This window comes from Electrona antarctica (genome assembly GCF_951216825.1).
Source record: "Electrona antarctica genome assembly, chromosome: 6".
Taxonomy (NCBI): domain Eukaryota; kingdom Metazoa; phylum Chordata; class Actinopteri; order Myctophiformes; family Myctophidae; genus Electrona; species Electrona antarctica.
In genome coordinates, this window is record NC_136811.1 from 34320644 (window position 1) to 34341109 (window position 20466).

The following is a 20466-nucleotide window of genomic DNA, read 5'->3' on the forward strand; positions in this document are numbered from 1 at the left end:
ATACACATTGTGATAATTCCCCAGTCCCCACCCAGTCCCCACCCAGTTAACACACACCCGCGCGCGCGCGCGCACACACACACACACACACACACATTTCTATTCTTTAAAGTGTGATGTTGTTCAGATAGCAGTCAGGAAGGAATTACGGTTCACTTCTCCAGAATTTGAACTAATTTGCTGTGCCATATTTAGCAACGCAGACAACCCATCTATAAATAATATAAATACGGTACGACTTTTCCTTTTTTACATTCCAGCGCTAGGCAACTTTGGTGGTGAGAATGCTTCAGTGGTGCGTGTGGTGTGCATGTGCGTGACTGTGACTGTGCGCACTTTTGGGCAGCAGTCGTCGCCATCGTGCGTCGCTGAACATGTTGCAGCAGCAGCCTCACACTGGCAACGGGCCTTCCAACGGCCGGGGACTGGGCCTCAGCGGCCACCCCGGGATGCATGGCCTCAACTCGGTTCACCAACCTTCCCAACGCCGCTCGGACGGAGATCCGGGCCTCGAAGGCACAGAGAATGGACATGAAACCCGCAGAGATATTGGTGATATTTTGCAACAAATAATGACCATCACCGACCAAAGTTTGGACGAGGCACAAGCAAAGTTTGTGATTATTCTTTTTTCTTTCTCCACCTCATTTGATTTAGATGTTTAGTTAGCTGACTCCTTCCCTAGAGTCAAAGTTTCCTGAACTTCAACCGACCTATTGTTTCATTTGAATATATGAGTTAACGTTAATGAAAAGGAAGTTCGTGTTATATGTTCCCCTTCCCCACTAACGTGTGGTTTATTTAGCTGCCTCTATTTTAGTTATTACCATTTGTAAACAAACACGCATTTGTTTGTAGAGTGTTATTAGCTATTGTTGGCTAGTTAATGTTAGCCTTGATCCTTCGTTGCACGACTCCGCTCGACAAAAATGACGTCATTTACAACTAAAAAGGTGTCGATGCGACCCACGTCGACACCTTTTCAGTTGAAAACACATATATACTTTACTTTTGCGAAATGCTCGTACGAATATGTATACATTAGCATTTAGGCTAACTGCTCAACAATAAGTGCTGCTGGCTGACGTTTTGAGTAAAGACTTCACGTTTATATGTATATTAGCTACATCAACGTCGCTTGGCCCCTTGATAGCGTTTATCTTTTACATCATCATCACATAGATGAAAAGACGGATCATTAAAAGGCAAATGCTAACGTTGCTATTAGCTAGCCAGTAGCTAATGTTTTCTAAAATAAAGCATGCTATGGAGGCTGGTTTGTCACTTCATTTGTGTTGTTTGTTTTGATCTAAAGTTATTATAGCCAATCATTCTACCAAGCTGGCTAAACACCATGGTCGTTCTTCCTGCACAGGAAACATGCATTGAACTGTCATCGAATGAAACCTGCTTTGTTCAGCGTTTTGTGCGAGATCAAGGAAAAAACTGGTAACGTTATGACAAAGAGTTTTGACCCTGTCAATATTGTTGGTTATATTTTCAAACTCTTCCAAAGTTTAACCATTAACCTTTAATCTGTAGTGCTTCGGGCCCTTGTCCACTATACTTTGTTTACATTATTCTGCACATTAACAATAAACAGTTACCAAAAGATTCAGAATATGACCAAAACATCAGTTTGCAGAATTTGACCTGCTGTAGTTAACACATTGGAATAATAATAATAATAATAATAATAATAAATAATAATGCAGTAGTAACAAGTTAACCTAATTTGTTGCATAAGACAAATAATGTGACTATATTTTCTCCTCTTATTAAGTGCCTAAACCAGCTTCTGATTCCACATAGAATGTACACATTTATTTTTCTACTTGTTGACAACTTGACATCTCACCTACAAAATCCTTCTCAATTTGACACTCGTCTTTGTGACAGGTCTGTCGATGAGGAACGCCCAGGAGGAGGAGTCCCAGGACCCGCAGCTCATTCGACTGGACAACATGCTGCTGGCGGAGGGTGTAGCGGGGCCAGAGAAAGGGGGCGGGGCTGCAGCTGCCGTGTCCGCGGCCACTAGCTCAGGAGGGATGTCACCCGACAGCTCACTGGAGCACTCCGACTACAAAAGCAAGTTGAGCCAGATTCGGGGTATCTACCATACCGAGCTGGAGAAATATGAACAGGTACTTATGTCGACGGCAGAAGGCCAACCCTATATGGCTTTTCTTTTCTTTTGTAATGGGGCAGCTATGTCAGCTTATTTTGCTCACACACAGACAAACTGCCATATTTGGGTTTATTTTTTCACCATGCAACATAGGTCTCCTGGGCGGGATCAGACTTGGGATGTTGCATTTAGGTGGTTCATGAAAAACTACACAAGCATGATGTCAATTAATAAATGGAGAGCGACACACCAGAAATAGCATACTCTCTGAGAAAAAATGTCTTAGCACTGCAGCATGTTGGAGGTTATTGTTCACAAACAGTGGGGATGGGTAAAATCACTCTATACAGTGGGCGGGTCTAACGTTCAGAACTCGGATGAGCCCTAGCAAATATCAATCACTTTTATTGTTTCGGCAAGTCCCACTGAAAGCAAAATAATTTCAACATCATTTGGAGTATGCAGCTCAAAAGTGTCAGTGTCAGAAGTGTCCTTGAGAAAGATGCTGAACTCCAACTGTTCTTACTCCTAATGGGATGGGTTAAATGGACAAATTACAGGTGTGTGCAAATGTACTTGGCCACAACCCAAATAACAACTAAACACATATATTATTATTTATTCATTATAGCTTCAACCTTTTTCTTGTCCAGGCATGCAGTGAGTTCACCACCCATGTCATGAACCTACTGAGGGAGCAGTCCCGAACACGGCCTGTGTCCCCAAGGGAGATTGAGCGCATGGTGGCCATCATCCACCGCAAGTTCAGCTCCATCCAGACCCAGCTTAAACAGAGTACCTGTGAAGCTGTCATGATCCTGAGGTCCCGGTTCCTTGATGCAAGGTGTGTGTGTGCGTGACGTGTGTGTCTTGGTATTCTTGGATAAGTATGCGTCAATGGAATAACATCCTGATAACAGCTGTAATAACAGGCCGTAAGAATTTACATAATTTGGTGTAATTATCATTGACGTATCCCTGAACCCAGTTAAAATGCCACTGTTGGGAATTCAAGACACTATGTCTTTAGCTGTGACTAACGACTATGCATGCTAGTGTGACTGTGGGAGTGAATAAGATTGATGTAAGGTCATGAATAATGGATGTTGAAGTAGCAATATCAGAACAAAACATACAAAAACATAATTTTTTCCCCTCATGTACTTCTGTCTTGACAGGCGCAAGAGACGTAACTTTAGCAAGCAGGCCACTGAGGTCCTGAATGAATATTTCTACTCCCACCTCTCCAACCCTTACCCTAGTGAAGAGGCCAAAGAAGAAATTGCCAAATCGTGTGGAATCACTGTGTCTCAGGTAGGGATTGGTACCTGCCAAGAACCGGTGCTAATTTGGTAGCGGTTTGGTTGGACAAAATAGAAATAACAATAAGATTTTATAAAAAGATTATCAAAGACTCAAAACCAACATCAATTAAACTACTGTTTCGTAAGAGGTTAGACCTAAAACAGTCAAATAGTATTTGCTTCAGAGAAGCTCAAGAACTAGTTCTGTCTCTAATCTTTTTGAACAGCAACTAGTCTGCATTTTGGCTAATGGTGTGGTAAAATCAATTCACGCTCACGGGCAGTAGACTTTGTTTTGCCCTCCAGGTGAGTGTAATCACATATGAACATGTAATATCAGATATATCCTCGTTCCTGGTCGGGCATAGACATACCAGCTGGGCAGAGTTGCATGCGATAGAACTGAAACCATTTAAAGCACTGCTATGTTGACAGAGCAAGAGTCCTTGTGTAGAAGCTGATTTGTTTTGCAGCCGCAAACACACTGACTGGAGCAACACAGACAATTAAAGACTCTTTTATTAAGGTGCTAGTACAAATGGAGAATGACTGACACTTCGATGCTACTGCATCCTCAGTCATGAAAACAAATGGTGTTTATTGTCATACAATACATACAGTTGGTAGCAGCAGTATAGACAGTGACATTCTTGTACCTTTTGTACTTGTACAAAAAGTACTTATTTTACTTCAAGCTTCAACAGTGCGGCTAGTAATAAAACAATTCTGTATATCCAACTATCAACAATCATGTACAATTTCATACTTAGTAATAATTATATAAGCACATAAGTAACTACAGTGCTAGAAGTACAGTGAGAAATTCTAAAGTGCACTGTATGCATCTGCATTGTATCTGTCAGACAGTTGCCTTGTCTGCCCAACGACTGACCGGAAGCGTACCAGACATGTTTAAACGAGTAACATCCAGTCACCCACTGTCACTGTCACTCACAGTCTCCAAAAGAGTGTTGTAGGGAAAAAGAATCCAGCAGGGTGAAATTTTAAACCTGTAGATGGCAGCACTGACTTATGCCTGTTTTTTGGTTTGTGTGTTTTTTCTTGAAAGTGTTGAAATCATGACTGGGATGACATGTATTAGCGTGCGCGCCCGACTGACTGACCGACCGACCGACCACTGGTCTTGATTCATAGTTAAAGTTAAATGCAAACTGACATTTTGATGTCAAAACAATGGCAGGTGTCCAACTGGTTCGGCAATAAGAGAATTCGCTACAAGAAGAACATTGGCAAGTTCCAGGAGGAGGCCAACCTCTATGCCATGAAGACAGCAATTGTGGCAACACAGAATGAGGACTCACCGCACACTCCCAACTCCACAGGTATCAAAAGGCATTCCCATGTTTTGGATGGTGTACTGTAGGAACACTGGGTACTACAGGCTTTAGTTCAGACTGTCATTAGACCGACAACCTACCTAACCAAACCATGTTCGACCGCATGTCGGTCCGTTTGTCTAATCTGCGTGTGCATCCCGGGATACTTCTTTTTCACAGGCCCCGTGATGGGGGGCGTCAAAGGAAGTATGTGTAATTACTAATTCATTAGAATATTAAAAACAATGGTATTTTCTTTTCACTTTAATCAAAATGATTTGGTAAAAATGATCTTAGTTAGCAGAAAACACTGACACACACAACATGTTTTGGAGTTTAGGGTGTGGTCACACTAGGGATGTGAATGCAGCTGTGAGCTCTGTTGTTTTGTTGGTAGTTCTCCAACTTAAGTACTAATCCATTCCTGGCTGAGTTTTCATATATACAAGCCTACTATACGTGGGTTTTTCCGTCACCGTCACTCGTGTAGGTGCGGTGGGCGGCGGTGGCACAACAAAAGTGCAGGCATGCAGCATTATTAAAAACAAACAGCTATGCCGCGCGATCATAGTTATAATAGTCGCGATGGAGTGGATCATCTGATTCATAGCCTGCTAGCTAGCAAGCCTAGTATGTAATCATAACCTCCTAGCTTGTAGCTCCTTCTAAAGCTATGGACCAGAGCTAATCATAACCATTTTAAAGACCAAACTGTGGTTGTAACTTGTTGTTGAACATTTAGGGTTGTATGAATTGAATGAAAAACATCGCATCGCATCGCATCCCCGCTCCAGTCTCCACTGAACATTGTGAACAACGAGAACGTAACATGCTATGCTGCTCCGTAGAAAGGTCTTGCGTATCAAAAATAGCAGATCTACAAGCTCACTTGACTGGACTTGTAACAGCTGATGTGAATTTTGGCCAATCAGAGCGGCAGCAGCACAGCCAGCATTCAGAGTAAGAGAGTGGCGACACTAGCGTTGGTTCCAATGTTTGGAACTATAGCCCATAGGCACCCGCTGAGCGGCGAGATCAAAGCGGGTCGCCACTCTCTTTCCATTCCACTCGGCCTGCATTCACCGGCTAACTCGCTGGTTTCAGAACACGGTGTTTTAATGCTTGATTGGATGGGATTTACCGCTGAATAATCGACTATAAACAGATTTTGATGGTAGTTGAGTCGACTATCAAAAATCACGTTTGGTTAATGCCCTACCCTAGGCCACTTAGGTCAGCTGATCAGGGGCTCCTCAAGATTCCACGTACTAAGCTTAAATTGAAAGGTGACTGAGCCTTTTCGGTCGCCGTTCCAAATCTGTGGAACAACCTAGCCTTAACTATTAGGTCAGCACCCTCATTGGACACTTTTAAAAGCAGACTGAAAAACACACCTGTTCTCCTAGGCCTTTAAATCCTTGATGTGTGGTCCACACACAGGCTTTGCTCCAACAGTGTGGACCACTTCTTCACTGTATACATCTACCTTTGTCCAGCACCAGCCAAGAACTGGATGTGTGCAAGCCACCTGCTTTTTAAACTTTTAATCCTTGATGCCTTCATTTTTATTGTATTTGATGCCTTTATTTATTTAACACTCGCCATTGCCGACGATTAAAGTCAATTGAAGCCTAATTTTGATACTGACGCTTAACGCCATTGCCGACCGGCCTTCGGCAATTGAGCTTTTATAGCGCGTTCGATTGCTTGAGCCAAAATGCTACTCACGTTAGCCGGTTAGCTAGCTGTGTTGTTAGCACAGCACTGGATCGCCCATCTTAGATCGTCGTCGCCATAAGAATGCATTCTATCCATTTCTTTCAATCGCCTGTATCTCCTATTCCTTGTCCCAGATGGCATTTTGGTCAAAACAGCGTTTCTTTGACTGCACAGATCGGACGATGTAGAGCTCTCCAGAGCTCCGGTCTGGCTTCAGATGGTAAACAAGGCCTGTCCGCTCCGTGTAGCTTCCTAGGTTATGACTACTGCTCATGGACCGGAAATGGCGGCTTTTCAAAATAAGAGCTCAAATTAAAAAAATGCTGGCGTGAATTAGATCCTTTTCAATAAATGCTAGCGGCTTAAGTGTTAATTGTATTTGCTGCTCGTACTTTGTGTTTTTTATGTTTTTTATAACCTTGATGTGCTGTGTAATATGTGATGTTTTTGCGCAATGAGTTTAGATATTGTGCAATGTGTAGTTATTTGTTTTTTCTCTTGCTGTACAGCACTTTGGTCAGCCGTTGGCTGTTTTAAATGTACTTACTTACTTACTTACTTATGCCTATCGCTCCTTTTCATGGAGCATAGGCCGTTGACTACAGTCTTGTGATGCTGGTATTGGGCTTCCGGAGTGTGTGGCCGATCCATCCCCACCTTCTCCTCTTAATCTCCTCTTCCACTGGCGGTAGACTCACTCTCTGCCAGAGGTCATTATTGCTGATGGTGTCTGGCCAGCGGATGCTCAGGATTCTCCTCAAGCAGCTGTTGATGAATGTTTGCACCTTCATCGTTGTTGCCTTTGTTGTCCTCCACGTCTCTGATCGTACTGGCTTGACGTTTGAGCTGAAGAGTCTGAGCTTTGTCCGCTGGCTGATTTGTTTAGAACTCCAAATGGTCTTAAGTTGGATGAATGCGGCTCTTGCCTTGCCGATTCTGGCTCTGACGTCTGTTTTAAATGTGCTTTATAAATAAAATTGACAGTTGTTTAATCCATAGGCTACAACAGTAGGATTCACTAGCCTTGCGTAGCCAGACAAGCTTCCGTAAACTGATAGCATTTCTAGAATCATCTTGACCATCAACTTTGCGCACACTATGCGCAATCTGGAAGTACTCTGGTAAACAGTAAGTACTTTGGTAAACAAAGTACTCTGGTAAAGAGAACCGTGCACAGTGAGAGACGAGCATAGAGTTATGGAGACGAGGCATGCACAGTGATACACAGACACACCATTTGGAAAACATTTGATCATTTTTTTTACATTACAGTAACGTTTTTGAACAAGCCATTACTGACGATTTTTCAACTTCTACTTTTTTTGAGTCGAGATGAGCATGAGTCGAAAATGGACTTCTATTCACATCCCTAGGTCACACCGAACTGGACTTGACTTCTATTCACATCCCTAGGTCACACCGAACTGGATTTGACTTCTATTCACATCCCTAGGTCACACCGAACTGGACTTTTACCTATGCAGGCGCATTAATGCTTTTAAATGGGAATGAAGCGGTTTGTTACCATTTGCGGATTTCTGCAAAAACAACGTGGTCACAGTTAATGTTTTAAAAAAAGAAATTATCCATGAGTCAAAGACATAACAGAGTAAGTAAAGTATTGAAATAAAGTAATTTCTTGGGTGAAGAAGCTGTCTTGTCAGACATCTCGTTCTCGACATAAGGATTTGTGTTTGTCTGGTGTTAAAAGGTGTTTGAGCAGACAAATATGCTGATGGCGTTGTTCTGCACTTGCTTGAGGAAATGAATGTACCATTTAGGATGTCTGTCATCTTATCAGTAATGCTATTTTGCCAGAAGTATGTGTTCCATAAAATAATAGCATTCATTTTACCATATTGTTCCTCCCTCCTTGTAGGGTCCGGGTCCTTTTCTTTGTCAGGGTCAGCTGACCTTTTTCTTGGTGTTCCACCAATGAATGGAGAGCAGCCTGCCTACCAAATGGGAGCACCACAGGTACTAAATATCAATTCCTGAACGGTTACAGTTACATCTATATATTTTTCACACAAAATGGGCCTTTGTAGTGTTTTGAGTTACATAGTTGCTGTCGGGAGGAAACCATCTAACTCCATGTTCGATGTTTTTGATTTTATTTTTGCATAAATCAGTGCTATTGAAGAATACAAAACAACTCGCCCCTTTACCAACTCGCCCCGGGCGTACAGCCGGCGGAACAGCGCGGCCTGGTATTCCTAAAGTAATCTAAGTAAATTATGCCTAAACGGTTAAACCTAACCCCAGTAAAACTATGCCTAACCCTAAACTTATTTCTAACCTTATTCTCAGTAAAACAAAATAAAGAATACATGAACCGCCGCACCGAGCTGACACCCCTTACGTGTGTTGTTTAAAATACTGAACCAATGAAAAGTATTAACGCTATGTGGTTGGTATTGCAGCCTCATTATTGCCCTGATGAAGACTGGTTAGGTCGAAACATGTTGGCAGTTGCCTTTTTAATTTAATAAAGGCTATCCTCCTCATTTTAACCTTGAGTGCTCGGATCGTTTCTTTTTTCTTTATGCCTTGATCCGTGTGAGCACCTTTTTATTATCATCACATTTATATCTCCATCGAGCACCTGTTAGTTTTTTCTTTTTTCCTTTGGTATTGCAGCCTGTTGTATGTTGCAGCATGTTAGTTTTTTTTGTCATTGGCATTTAGATTACTTAAACATTGTGATTGGATTGCCATTAAATTAGCTCACACAAGGAATGGAACATAATTATCTAGGTAACCATGGTTATTGGATCAATCATGTACCGTAGCATTGTATCCCAAGTGTCATTGGGCAAGACACACAATGCTCCTGATGTGCAGGTTGGCACCTTGCATGTGTGAAAGTTTATCAATGGGTTAATGTGAGGGAAACTGTGAATAGTGCTGATTTGTCAAAGACTAGTAAAGCCCAATATAAATGCTATTAGTATTTACCATTATGTTGAATTAAACAGGCATTACAGGCTATTTGAGCCTGTATTTACGACAGTATATGCTGTCATATTGATGACGCACCAACTTGGGAGAGTTATGTGTTCTACATACAGACAACTGTTTCAATCCATCACCTTGAGAGAGATAGGGGATCTCCACATATAGGCATAAAGGGAACACGCACACACTCTAAAGCAGAGATGTCTTTCTTTATAGGTAGATACACAAACAACTGTCATGCAAGACTGTGTCACTACCTGTCTAAAAATGACTTACTCTTTCCACTTGGCAGACGAACGGGACCTGGCCGGGTCGAAACGCGTCACCCTCTGCCACCTCACCCAGGAGTGACCAATCTGACAACTCTGACTGAACCCGTCGCCAACCGGCATTGGACGACAGCAACAGGAAGATTGCAGATGGAAAAGACAGAAAGAATGATATGACTCTTTCCCACCTGGCTGCAGTTGTTTTTGTATGTTTTTTTTGGTTGTTGTTTGTTCTTTTTAATGTACGTATGCTTTACTTCATGTTCCCTGTTGTTTACTTTTATGTTAATATGATGGAGCTGAGTGTGGGGATGGTCGAGTGAAAGTGTGCATGTGTGTGTATGAGTATGCAGATGTGTATATTGAGTGCATGCATGTGTGGTTTTATTATCGGGCATTGGGTCAGGTTTGCTCTACTTTGACATGTTACTGCAGTGTGTGTGCGTGCGGGTGTGTGTTTCTGTGTGGGGAGGGGTGTGGGGAAAACTGCATTATAATTTTTATCACCCTATATTATTGCTGTTTTATTAGTAGTGCTACAAGTCTTTTATGATTATCGTTTTAAGGCTCATTTAGAGAGACTGCATTTAGTGAATGAGAGGGCAAAAGAGAAAATCCAAAGATTTTGTGTGTTTGTTTCTCTTGTTTGTTTTGTTTTTTCCTACTGGGCTTGTATGTCCCATATAATGGATGACGTGTGCCTGTGTCCATATTTACGGTTTGAATGAGTATATCAACAGTGCTGTCTTTTCTGTACAGTGAAACACCTGTATTCTCTCTACCTCTTTTTACAATAAAGACTGTATTCAAAACTATGGGGTATATTCATTTTACCAAATAGAATGTTTTCACTTCAGCATCTACAAAATTCAATATGGATATTTTTATAAGCACATTATAGTTGTAGCTCACACCGTGGATAATCTGCTAATGCTATGTTTTAACTAGTAACTTTGATATTATTAATGTTACTGTCACACGGGTTGGATTATACTGAACGGAACGGGCTTACTGAACTAATTGGCCAGAACCTTTGCGAGCATTGTTGAAGACAATCAGGTTTAGTTGATGTATTGATGCACAAAAGTACAGTTCAATAGGTCTAGGGATTTAAAACTCAAGAAAGACTATGGCTTGTTTCCATTGGGGTCCTTTGTACTCAATGCATCAAAACATTTAATGACAGACACACTAAATATTTCGATGAATTGAGAGTACAAATGACCCCAAATTAGGATGACCCAAAAGTTCTATTGGAAACTGAAGGAATAGCCTATAAAATTGCATATACTTACCATACTGTGTGTGTGCGTGCATAAGATCGTTGTCTAATAATTTGGTGACCCTCTAAACTTTACCCCTCTCACTTTTTGAGCACAATGCACATTTATATCCTCAAAATGTGATTAGTTTGAACAAACAAATACTAATTCCTTAATTGTATTATAACTTCTCAATGGTAATCTGGGAACTCAATAGGCCTACTCATAAAAAATCTACCTTACCTATACTATACCTATTTCTATAATAGCCTAAGCTTTAGACTCGTGGATGTAGGCCTACCGGTATCTACGAGAGTCAAGTGTTAATTTCCCTGTGAGGGGGGGGGGGGGGCACCAGCTGCCCCCTTTGCACTCCGATGAACAGACCGAACAATGCAAAATTTGAGGCCGAATGCAAAATATGAGGTGCTATACCTTACCCTGAATCCCTGATGCCCCACATTATGAGCGCTTTTGAAATGTATTAGGCCTACGTCGCGCATCAGGTTGAATACCGGGATTACGCTCAATGTAACAAAAAGTCAACGAGGGGGTAAAATGGCATTTGGCCACAAACGGGATTAAAACACTTCTTTATTGAAAACTATACGGACTAATTCATTGCACAAGCACCCCGTAGGCCTCTCTAACATTTGGGGCATCAGGGTAAGCACCTTATATTAATTATGTTCGTAACTCTAAGGGGGCAGCTGGTTCCGTTCTTTTTCCCCCATCAGGGAAATTATCTCGTAGATTGAAAATGTCAAAAATCGATCAAATACATCTACGAGAGTCTATACTCTCTGCATGGCTATAGTACAGACCCGTGAAGCATTCCAAATGGGGTGTTTTGCTCTCAGGAGGGAGTCTTCCACACGCCCAAACAGTCTTGGTAGAGCAGGGAGGTGAGGCGTGTGTGTGTCAACACCTCGACAAACCTTTGATTTTGTGATCAGTGGCATTGTGGCAAGCGTGCGCTGCGTGTCGTGGGAAACAGTGGTCTTCAACTCTTTCCCAGGGGGAAAGAGGGAAGTAATTTGCACTTTATTACCTGTTAGAATTGATACATTATTGCGAAGTCTGCCTGACATGACTCATGTTCCCACGCACACACCATTAGGCCTACGTCCAGGGCCTCCGGGCTAACAGGCAGGCTGAAAGCAGCAACATCGGTTAATGTGAAGCCGAAATGTCGATATCAAATTACCGTGATTCATACTGAACCAAGCCTACAAATTCATTTTTCAACAATTTTGGTAAATGTGTCAGCCGATTATTAACTTCCTATGACTAATATAAAATACATTAGCCTCTAGTTACTAATATGAGTAATATCACTATCTATAGCCTATATTAGTCTGTAATTTGGTATGGATTATGGAAGATTTATTTCCAAGGGGTGGTTACAAACAGATTCTAGCATCACAGGAAGAAAAAAAATAAGTCTCGGCTCTGATTGGTCACCCACAACTCTGGGGTGAGCGAAATGTAATTAAAACTGAGGAGTGCCTATACTGCCTAGTCAGGAGTGCCAGACCAATCACCCCAAACTTCTTCTTCCAGACCAATTTTCAGTTTAGCCTCTCTCGCTAAAAGGATGACTCCTCCGAGCTCGGTTGTGGGTCTGCTTAATTATAGAAGAGTGTCTCAAAGCCATCATGACTATAATACCTAACCTTATAAAGTGATGGAAATTGATCAGGACAAACAGCATGAGTATAATCAAAATGAAACAGGAATTAGATTGACCCTGCACTGTACACAGTGTGCATAGTGCCCAATGCAAGCGACATACCCATGCCATGGCCGTGATTCCCGTGAACCATGTTGTCAACTATAAAAATACACAGTTCAATATCAATAATTTACAATTTAGGCATTTAGCAATTTAGGCATTTAATCCAGAGCGATTTACAATAAGCAAAAACAAAAAGGATGGCAATACATCACATACATAAAAAGTATACAGTTATCATGAAACATGCGTATAAGCTAAGGGCGTAACAGTTTATATTCATTTTAATCACCTGCATGGTCTCGAGTCATTGATGTTTTTTTAAGTGTGCCTTCCTTGTTGGGTTATTCGGCAGCATAATCTCATTCACAGGTATTTGTCACACAGCCACACATTATTAGAAAATGTACAAATATGCTAAATGTATGCCTTAAGGGTGCATGATACACAGCGTAACAGCGTAATATGCGCAAAGTGCTATTTTAAGCAGATCCATTAGTAAATGTATTGCTGACAAGGAGCGCTTCAGTGGGCAAAGTCAAACGAATGTATATATATATTTCTATATAAGGACGTGTACACTCCTTGTACACACGCCAGGGAAAGAGTGTAAATATTTATCATGCATCCGTTTAAGAGATGACAATAGACATGGCACCTTTGCATCACACCTGAGGCAAGCACGAGCCATGTAAAAGGCACGCACGTGCCATCAAACAGTCGACAAAATAGGATGCAAATAACAAAGTTTTTATTTTTCAAAGGGCCAAATAAAATAAATTAATGTGTAAAAATATATTACATAAATATTACAAGAGTAACACAAGCAAGTAGACTGTGGCAGCACGTGTTCAAACGACAATATTTACAGTATTTACACTTTACAATATTTGTTATAGAGGGCATCAATGTTCACGACATAAAAACATCCTTAAGGAAGTCTAATAAAGTATAAAAGTATATTGCATCCACGCATTCATCAATCAGCACTAGGCCTATTGTCAGTAAATGTTTTCCCATGTCCTGGTTTCTGTATTTATGGCCAAGGCCTCCACGGTGACTGGCTGTCTGGGAGGCTCTGAGATTCGCTCTCTTTTCTCGCGGTAATTCTCTGCACACTGACCTCAGGTTGATTTGGACTGTGAAGCTGTCGGGCAACTTTGGAATAAGGTTGAAGTTGAACTCGTCGGGAAAGAGCCAAATTTCTCATTTTGAGAGCAATCCGCTGTCCGTGCATGGAGGTCTGTGTCATCACCTGCAAGTTCAAGGATGATGGCTTCATGGTTAGAGAGCTGGCGGAACTGGCTGCAGCATCCATGCGCACGGAGACAGAACGGGCCAAACGAGGAGCGAAAGAGGCATCCAGTGCTGCCCCCAGCCTCTCCCCTTCCCCTTGAGGTCCCAGGAACTGGGTTGCTCTCTGCAGGCACTCCGAAAAGCCATCTTGGAAGGAACGTTCCCGTCTTCCTCCACCGGCACATTCAGCTTTTTTTCTGTCCCAGTCAGCGGCATTTTGTAGGAAGAGGACCGTGTGTTCCAGAATCTCAGCTTTCTCCACTTTGCGCTGAGTCCCAGCCTGAAAAGCGGTGACAGCCGTTAGTTACGCAACCCCAACCAAAACAACTGGCATTGTGAGGAGTTTCCAATGCTGTCATATGTGTTAGAGTGTCATATGGTGTTAGAGTTTTACCTGTTGTTGTGGATCTTGCAACAAAATGGTCCGTAGACTTTCTATGCTGCGACTCATTCTCTCCCTTCGGCGTCTCTCAATCTGAGGCTTGAGGAGCTAGAAGAGTCAGACGAAACAAGATACAAAATCGTAAAAAAATTACAAACCTATCCCATATAAGCAAAGGACATTTACGAATAATATTTCACCACCAATATTTCACCACCATTTCTATGTATAATACCAATACACACCTTCCTATTGATTTTAGCTTCCTCTTCGTAGAGTGTCATCGTTCGTAGAGATCCAGAAATCAAAAACTAAAAATTACGAGAGGAATAAAATCATACAATGGCAACTGATTTTGCGTTCAGTCCTTCCTGTGGCTGTGGGTCAGGGTGAATGATTAAGCAGAGCACTGACGACTTTTATACGCTTTGGGTGCGCTGTGCGGTCCGTCAATGACTCCTCCCACCACGTGTGTTGACTGTTGACCAGTAGCCTATGGCTATCGGTAACTTCAACTATGCATGGGAATTATTACTTCATTATTATTTAGTTTAGGCTACACTTTATCATTACTTGCTTTTGAATGATACATTAAATACAGTGTAATTGGCTATTTTCCTGCAAAATGTGAAAGGTTGAGGATAAAAGTATAGGCTATAGCTGCTTTGTAAAATTGTCTGAAATAATGTAAATATATACATGATTCGAACATGCATTGATTATTTCACAGTATATAATGCAGGTATAACAAGTCAATACAAAAACGTATTTGTGGACGAACCTGATTAAGCACTACAGACTTGTTTACAACAGGGTCCACCGTTTTCATTTCATAAAAACATTTAAAGACATGCAAAAACAGGGTCCACCGTTTTCATTTCATCAAAACATTTAATGACGTACACACATACATTATACACACATTAGGTACGGAATGAATTGAATACCTTGTTCGAGCCGAATCATTCTGCAGGGTTGCACGTAGTTGAACTCCCTCTGAAAAAACGAGGGATGTTATGTGGCTGGTCTCCGGGAGGTGACAGTAAGGGCAGTGGTAAAGTGGAGCTGGGGTCTGCACGAGGTCTTTACTGAAAAGATGCATGTGCCATGGATGGAGCAAGAATTTTAAACTGTTGTTTGCACAGTGGTGAACAAACTTTGGAAAACAAGATGGTGATTCACCATGCAGGAGGTCATCTCAGGAGAGGTGGACTTCAAACAAACTGAACTGAAAAGACAGAGAACTTTGGACTCAAGACAAAAAAAACTAAAACCATGGCACTTATTGACATTGTGAGGGGAGAAAAAAACCTATTTTGTTTGCCTTGATACACGTTTTTTGTATCTCCATGCATACATTTTAAACCCTGAATAATTTTCTATAAAGTTTATTTAAAAGGACAAACGACAAACTAAAATATATTCTGGGCTACTGATACGATTCTGAAGTTCAAAGTAGACGTAGCCGACTAGCCGTGCACGTGCTGACAGCCAGGTGTGAACGGCATGCTTAGCGATTCCACGCATCGCGATTCCATTTACAAGTGAAAGAGACATGTCTGCCAGAATGTCTAGCTGCAGCTGCATGCGAAACTTTCATAGAGTTTGGGACAGTTCCCACGCTATTAAGGCAAATTAGATATTGCAGACCTTTAAATCTGATTCAGATCAGATTCAGAATCTGCGATCCATTATATAAGTGCTTAAATGCTTTCTAGAAAATCGATGACCAAAAAATAACAACTGCCAGCTGGGACATCAGTTTTACGCACGGATATGCATTCGGTTTTAATATAAGAAAATATAGTAGCCATGTGACTTGTCCGTTTTCAGCAGCGCGCATTGAAGCATTTATACACATGATCAAATCAAATAGCTCATAGCTGTATTTGTGTATAGTCTATTTTGTGTATATTTTACTCTATTTCTAATTCTAAATAACGAAATGTTTCTTGTTTAACTTTGGTTAAGTGGGATTATTTAAAATGGAGGTGTCAAAGCATGTCAACACCTCTGGCTAATTTGTTTGTGAAAGAAGCTCCCGTGTCACAATGGCAACAGGCGCCACACTGTCTGCAGGAAAGTTCCCTGTTTTTAATTAGGCTACTACGAAATATATAACAGGCAGCAATACGGTTAATTCGATCCGTATTTATTTATTGTCGCTGTAGGCTATTTGGTGAAAGTATACGTGCCTATACGTTGGGCATGTAACTTGAGCTGAGAACTTGTGATTTAGAATGACTATAAAACAGGCATCATTTGGATATCAAAGGCAACTAAAATGGCAACATGTGTTGCTAATATTCAGAACATATATACATGTAATCCTCAACGGAGCCTCAGCTATAGAGCACGAGCCACTGCTGAAGAAGGGGTTCGTGTCAAATTGACACCTCTGTTTCTACGCGTGCATGCCAACCTAGACAGTATAGTGCATACGCCGGCTTATACTATGCGTATTTGGGCTATATTATTTTACTTAATTTTGTATCTACTGTATTGCACGTACTGAAGCATTTACATTTTTTACATTATGTATTGAAGATATATCTTCATTAGACATTCATTTCACTTTCACATCCTGTCCCAATCAATACGCATCGTTTCTTCTCTGGCAAGTCATTTGAAAAAAGTTCTAGATGACAAAAAAGGAGACCTGACATTTGATTGCATGGAGGAAATAATAGCGCAAAGAAATTATACAAATGTTCAATTTACCCTCAGGGAAATATCCAATTGTTTGTGCCATTTATTGATCTTCATCCTCTTTGGCTTTGAGAAGAATGACAACGGTGGCACCTTCATTTTCATGCATGCGTCACACACAGTGTGAGCCCATAGGTTGGGCTTGAGACACGTGCCAGCCATAGGTGCCATGAGCAAACATGGTTGAGCAAAAACTTCTTCAGCCCCCCAGAGTCAGGCCACTGTTTTCCTAGTGGTGCGCAAAGGTACTGCAAGAGGGGCGCGAGGTGAGCAGAGGCGGAGGAAAAATGAGAAATACATTTTAAATGTGGTCTACGTTTATAGATATAGGTGCGGTCGTGCGGAGCCACTTTTCCCTTGAGTCTATTATGCTTTGCTGCTACGCTACATCGATTGACTGCTTATATTATGTATAGCCATATGTTTCCTTTTTTTGCTATCCTCTTCCATTTGTTTTCCTTGTACAACAAGGAAAACAAATATAGGCTATGTTGGTGTTGCATGCTGCAAAGTCCGTGAGCCGAACAAAATGTACACAATCAACTACACAAAAAATAAATAATAAAATATAATACAAACCTTGAATCTTGAACCATATAGAACTGCCAGAACTATACACACACAGAGCACGAGACAAGTTCTGTTGACACCTGTTTCAAACACGTGCCGACCAAGACAGATATTCTAATGCAGCCGAGTCTTTGAGTTTTGCAGGTCGGGTGTCGCAGCCAGCGGGACATGTGACATGACATGTCTACGCGTGTCAGTGAAGTAAAGCGTGCCATTGATGTGGCGACCATGGCGAGCTAGAGCTATAGTTATATGGGAGAAAGAACCCCCTTTTCTGCTGTAAACTTGTTCTTCGCTTATTTAGTCGCAGGATTTTTTAAATATTTATTCTGCTAAATTAATCAAACTTCAACTGACTAGACTTACCTGCATGAGAAACCATAATGTTCCTTCAAATAGCCTTGGCCAAACGCACCCGAATACAATTTACGTTAATTTGAGATAGGCTATATATATGCTCAGATTTTTTTTTAATTAAGGGCCGAGGCCCGGTTCTCAAAGTCTTCTATATGGTTATTGATTAGTCTATACGAAATTAAAAGAGCTTTGACGTGGACTCCTGCATGTTCCCCATACTCCATTTTGACATGCACAATTATTAGTCCTGTTGTCCTGTGGCTGAATATCACGCGCCCTAAATATATAGGTTTTATGTGCTGCCATGACTGGCACGTGTTGGAGTCATGCTAGAGGTGTGAGCGTTCCCACACACTTCCCTCTTCCTCACTTCCACAGATTGTCAGACCCTCAGTGGGAGGCATACTTTGGTAGACATAGCATTGGTCCTAACCCTAAGCCTAACCTTAACCCTCTACAAACCTTTGATTTTGCGATCATCAATCCGCTTTGGCGATTAACAATACATTGTAGCCTAATGTTTTTTCTTTGGACAAACCATTCCAGTCCATTTTAACGACATGGGATAAAATCCACCAACTCTTTCCCAAGGGAAAAGAGGGAAGTCATTTGCACTTTATTACCTGTTAGAATTAATACATTGTTGCAAAGTCTGCCTGTCATGTTCCCACGTCACACGCTAACACCTGAGAGAGTGTTGGAGAGAGATGCAAATGAATTACGTGACTGCATGCCCTACGTCCGGGGCCGGGCCACCGGGCAGGCGGAAAGAAACAATTTGTGTGAAGTTAACGGTAAAGCCGAAATTAAAAAGTAGCCTAATCAAATGAGCAATATATTTGTATTTCGCCAATTGCACCAAGCAACACGTTGTTCCGGCTATTTTCCTATCTCTGACACTGATCAAGCACATGGCTTGGCTATATACTATACAGTACACTCAGGTGCTGGGTGTTTAGCAGACCTGTCACCTGTCTGCACATTCATCTACCTTATATACAAAATAATATTGTATAATAAAAGTAAATTCTGCGTTCATAATGGATGCCTGAAGTTACACGGCACCAATTTTTTTTTTGCCTTAAACATTCATTGCAGTTTGTCAATTTTATTTTATAATACAAATTCAAATTCTGCATTTTACCCGTTATATATTTAGATTATTTAATCCCCATTGTTGGATTATTCAGCCCCCCCCCCCCCCCCCCCCCCTCCCCAATTTCCTGTAAAATCTATCAAGCCCCTGAAAATATTTTACGCAATATAGGCCTATACGTATGTGGTGTGTTTAAACATGAATGCGTAAATTGCGGGACATGCGACATGGATTAAATAGGCCTAGGGCAAACCAATTGATAATTATCTGAGAACAATAATTCAACGTGATATTTGTAGGCTATTTAAATTCAGGGTAATATATAATTTGTCCCATTTCTTTATCGTGCATCATTGCCTCCTCTTTTAATGGAATTGTGTGTGTTTATCTGCACTGTGTCATAATGTTTTATGGAAAAGCACTTTGAATTGCCCTAAATTGGCAATTGGCCATGCCTTTGTGGACAAGTGTGAAAGCACTTGAGCCATTGAATGAAACGTGCCAGCAATCAACATAGTCAACAAGGTGCAAATAGTCTATTAAACTAAATACATAACACAATTTTGATTATAATTCTTTTATTTTTCATATACAAAGGTAAAAATACAATAAATTAATGTGCACAACTGATTAAATAAATATTACAAGAAGAGTAACACCAGTGAGCTGCTGCATGTTGTGTTCAAATGGCGTCATCAATATTTACAGTATTTACAGCAGAATGACAGGGATCCATTTTCACAACATCCAGGAAGTCGGGAATAAAGTATGTTGCAACCCACGCAGTAAATGTTCATTTTCCCATGTCCTGGTTCTGTATTCATGACCAAGGCCTCCACGGTGACTGGCTGTCTGTGAGGCTCTGAGATTTGCTCTCTTGAAGTTGAACTCGCCGGGAAAGAGCCAAATTTCTCATTTTGAGAGCAATCCGCTGTCCGTGCATGGAGGTCTGTGTCATCACCTGCAAGTTAAAGGATGATGGCTTCATGGTTAGAGAGCTGGCGGAACTGGCCGCAGCATCCATGCGCACGGAGACAGAACGGGCCAAACGAGGAGCGAAAGAGGCATCCAGTGCTGCCCCCAGCCTCTCCCCTTCCCCTTGAGGTCCCAGGAACTGGGTTGCTCTCTGCAGGCACTCCGAAAAGCCATCTTGGAAGGAACGTTCCCGTCCTCCTCCAACTTCAGCTTCATTTATGTCCCAGTCAGCAGCATTTTGTAGGAAGAGGACCGTGTGTTCCAGAATCTCAGCTTTCTCCACTCTGCGCTGAGTCCCATCCACCTGTTGTTGTGGATTTTGCAACAAAATGGTCCGTAGACTTTCTATGCTGCGACTCATTCTCTCCC

The 20466-nt window shown here is 41.5% G+C and overlaps 2 protein-coding genes across 3 annotated transcripts; one reads left to right on the forward strand and one right to left on the reverse strand.

The window, feature by feature from the left end:
- The first annotated feature begins 130 nt into the window (after positions 1 to 130).
- On the forward strand, positions 131 to 10527 carry pbx2 (pre-B-cell leukemia homeobox 2). 2 transcript variants are annotated; one of them, XM_079504132.1, is made up of 8 exons: positions 131 to 613; positions 1376 to 1449; positions 1900 to 2144; positions 2782 to 2972; positions 3307 to 3442; positions 4634 to 4775; positions 8368 to 8465; positions 9739 to 10527. In XM_079504132.1, the coding sequence occupies exons 1-8, from the start codon at positions 375 to 377 to the stop codon at positions 9817 to 9819; spliced, it is 1206 nt and encodes a 401-aa protein (XP_079360258.1). In that variant the 5' UTR covers positions 131 to 374; the 3' UTR covers positions 9820 to 10527. The 2 variants fall into 2 exon arrangements, with proteins under 2 accessions (XP_079360258.1, XP_079360259.1); XM_079504133.1 differs by lacking the exon at positions 1376 to 1449 and having other exon boundaries at positions 483 to 613.
- A 2912-nt stretch (positions 10528 to 13439) lies between these two features.
- her7 (hairy and enhancer of split related-7) lies at positions 13440 to 14750 on the reverse strand. Its single transcript, XM_079503584.1, has 3 exons — positions 14636 to 14750; positions 14403 to 14498; positions 13440 to 14288 (listed from the first exon to the last, which is right to left on the reverse strand). Exons 1-3 carry the CDS (start codon positions 14672 to 14674, stop codon positions 13749 to 13751), a joined length of 675 nt encoding a protein of 224 aa, XP_079359710.1. The 5' UTR covers positions 14675 to 14750; the 3' UTR covers positions 13440 to 13748.
- Between the last annotated feature and the right edge of the window lie 5716 nt (positions 14751 to 20466).